At 51.5% G+C, this 3,250-nt stretch overlaps 1 protein-coding gene across 1 annotated transcript; it reads right to left on the bottom strand.

Moving 5' to 3' along the window:
* Positions 1-1,201: 1,201 nt before the first annotated feature.
* J4E93_006045 (uncharacterized protein) lies at positions 1,202-2,985 on the bottom strand (the record flags this gene model as incomplete). The annotated part of the gene is made up of 1 exon (XM_049343963.1): positions 1,202-2,985. A coding segment is annotated over one exon (1,784 nt), but the record flags the coding sequence as incomplete, so codon positions are not given.
* Between the last annotated feature and the right edge of the window lie 265 nt (positions 2,986-3,250).

Raw genomic sequence — 3,250 nt, 5'->3', positions numbered from 1 at the left:
GGTTGAAAGGCTAAGACCCTTGTTTGATGTGGGATTGCTTTGTGACGAGACACAATCGTAGACCACTGATCTGTGTGTTCCGGGAACTGTCTCGAATTACGATAGCGTCATGCGGTATTTTCAGTCCGCTCTTCCGTCATACCTACTGTCTGGCGCTTGGTCCTCGCGGCAGTCAAGCGAGAATACCGAAAGCATCAAGCGTTACATCGGCCGAGCTGTACCTTGTTTGCGCAACGACCCAATACTCGACCCTAGCGGCGTATGCCCGGTCCATATAATCACGGGACCGTAGTAGGTCTGTTGCTCATGTAGACGCCCGTTGAGATCGGACGGCTGCAGCTTACTAGCTCCCTTGGGTGGAGAACTGGCATGGATGACGACGACTTGGAATGCAAGACACAGACGGGACCTTGCGGTAGGATGTGATAAGTCGCATGATCGGCGTACTGAGCCAACTCTAGTCGCATTAGATATGTCTCCAAATTTTATCATCGGTCTTCCAAGCATGGATCATGCGTTCTGTAGCACCTCTGCGCTGTAAGGCGGTTGGCTGCTCTGACAGCAGGCACTGCAGTCTGTGGCTGCTGTCTGACAGCCTGTGTATTCATGATGATACTGCTGTAGCCTATAACAACGTGTCTTCATTTCGAACAGTTTATCAACATGCAAGCCACCTCGAGGGGAATACGTAGTGCATGTCGTGCGCGCACGTTGATACTGGCCGCCCGAGTGACGCATGTGCGATCGTTTGAGCGCACAAGACCGGTGAGCTCGATTGGGTCGTTTGAAACGAAGTACAATCGTTGACATTTGAGAGTTGGTGGACAGACTTCTTACCGCCAGAAGGGCGGCCCAGTGTGATTCGAATGAAGGTCCATCGAAGTAAGATCGATGTGTATTACGGCAATATGCTGGAAGCGTTGAGTATCTCAGTTTTTTTTGCTGGAGCGTAAGATATGAGCCCTCAAGTTGTACCTCTTGTTCTGTCAGTGAACGAGGTTTGGGCCTAATCTGGACATTGTTGAGCGATATGGCTAGTTTCGCTCCTTGTACATCGCAACGCCAACTCCAAAAACAGGCATTACGAAGCAAAGCCGACCTTGAAATGCAAAAGTTAAGCCTCCGAAGAGAGAACGGCATGTGTAAGATCTGCTGGAAAGACTGGTGAATGCAGAAACGCAGTTGAAGGCTTGGTCAGGGTTCAACCGAGGAGGACCTCCCATTCCCATTCTTTCATGACACTCAACCAATGCAAGCGACTTTTGACTGTTACTCCCGAATCCTGGGTTTCTGTAGTACTGGATGGCATCGGCATCCCGTACGGTGTTTCTCGGGAACCGAAGTCGCGATCGACGTCGTAATCACCAGGATAGGTGTCGTTCTGGCAAATCATGGATGCGTCTGATGAGAAGCTGTCGCTTCGCAAGTTCTCCATATTCATGGTTGTACGCTCAAGCGCATGGTTGTCGCGCCGATTCCAAACTTCTTTTGTGACTTCCAGGCATCGTTCTATAATCCCCAATTTCATTCTGGTAGACATCAGGGACCAGCGATCTTTGACCCATTCCCTCTCATCTGACTTAGTCATCTCACAGCCGGCAGCCATTAGAGGATATATATGTACGATAATTGCACGTGAGCGCGGATGAACGGTAGCCAAGGCGCACAGCACTTTGTTTGCGAGCACGCTGGGTGGCTGGGATGGAACCTCCGGCACGGCTTGGTGAAGATAGAGCAGTGTTGCGTACTGATAAGCGATCGCAGTCTTGATAGCATCTTGCGGACTTGTTGTCTCGTCTTCTGGTTCTTCAATGTGAGAAGGCGGGGTCCATTCCTCGAGTTGAGATTTCAATTGTACTGCTTGCGAAATGATGGTGGGTCCGTTGCTATCGGACCTCCGCACTTTCCTCACCAGATTGGCCACTCGGCCAATGATGGGGAAGAGCGTGTGCGCGCAGCCCATCAACGGGTCAAGAGTAGAGTCGGTGTCTCCGGCAGCATATATGCTCTCTCTTACATTGTCGACATCGTATGCGTCGTCTTCTTCAGCAGAAGTAAGGCGAGCAAGAACGTCCATGTAAATCCAAGTGTTGCAAAGAAACTTCAGGCGAGCCCATTCTTCGCCTTGTTTTGGCATGAGACGATGGTTCACAAGTGCTTGATTAATCAAGATCTTAGCTCCTTTGATGTGGTTGATACCGGTACTGATATGCTGGTCCCATGATTCGGCAAAGGCGAGAACAAGTGTAGTCGAGATAGCTGCGTCGACACGCATGTTTTGGAGTCCAGCAGCCAATGCATGTACGGCGCTCCGCATATGATCTATACCCTGAATGCGCAAAGTAGGCATATCTCTTGCCTGATGGAAGGAGGTCATCGATGCGATGGCATGATAGAGTGCTGGACAATCTCTCGTGAGAGGCCAGATGAGGGTCCGCCATGGGTTCTCTGTAGGCCCGTCCTTCAGTGACAGTACGCCGCATGTGTCCCTATGATAACGCCGTGTGAGTGACTCCGCCGATGTCATAGGTACATGCAACTGGGCCGGGATCTTGAAGTCGGGAGAATTCGTGGAAGAGCCTGATGAGCTTGGTGTCGCGGGCGATGGTAGCCACATAACGCAAGCTGCAGACTCGTCAATCTTATCGCGTACAACTTCTTCATCGACATCGTCATCCAATGGCGCTGGCGGCGTCATACCAGAGGGCTGGTAGAAAGCTTCATGCTGAGACACAAAGGAAGAGTACTCCTCCGGTGGCACAGTTAGATCTGTCCCTGGGAGTAGGAGGTCTACGATTCGGGGAGACTGGCCTGACGAAAGGCTTGAGTCAGTATTCGTATTGGTCCGCGCAGTAGTCGTACTTTCGGCTCCAATGATGCTGAAAGGCTCGAAAGGACCTGGCGCGAACGACTCCACTGGTGATATCGACTGAGAGATGATGAATGGCGATGTCGTCGGGACGGTGAACAAGTGTTCCATAGGTGCTAAGGGGGTTTGTGAAAAGGGTATCTGTATAGGCGGACCATGCATGAAAGGGTATGAGTGTTGGCGCGGCGGATAGTATACCCCAGGGTGGGGCGGGTTACCGAAGGTGCATTGGTACTCCTGGAGACCGCACTGTCCCTGGAATTGCGAAGGCACAGCTGTTGGTATCTGGAGGGTCGGGTCTAAGTCTGTTAGTTGCGTATCAGTATGACTGTGCAGACACTGACCTTGACGTGGATTGATGGGCGCTTTGGTCGCAGTGTT

Source organism: Alternaria ventricosa, assembly GCF_023758065.1.
Source record: "Alternaria ventricosa strain BMP 2768 chromosome Unknown scaffold_9, whole genome shotgun sequence".
Lineage (NCBI taxonomy): Eukaryota > Fungi > Ascomycota > Dothideomycetes > Pleosporales > Pleosporaceae > Alternaria > Alternaria ventricosa.
This window is presented reverse-complemented; position numbering and strand designations above follow the sequence as displayed.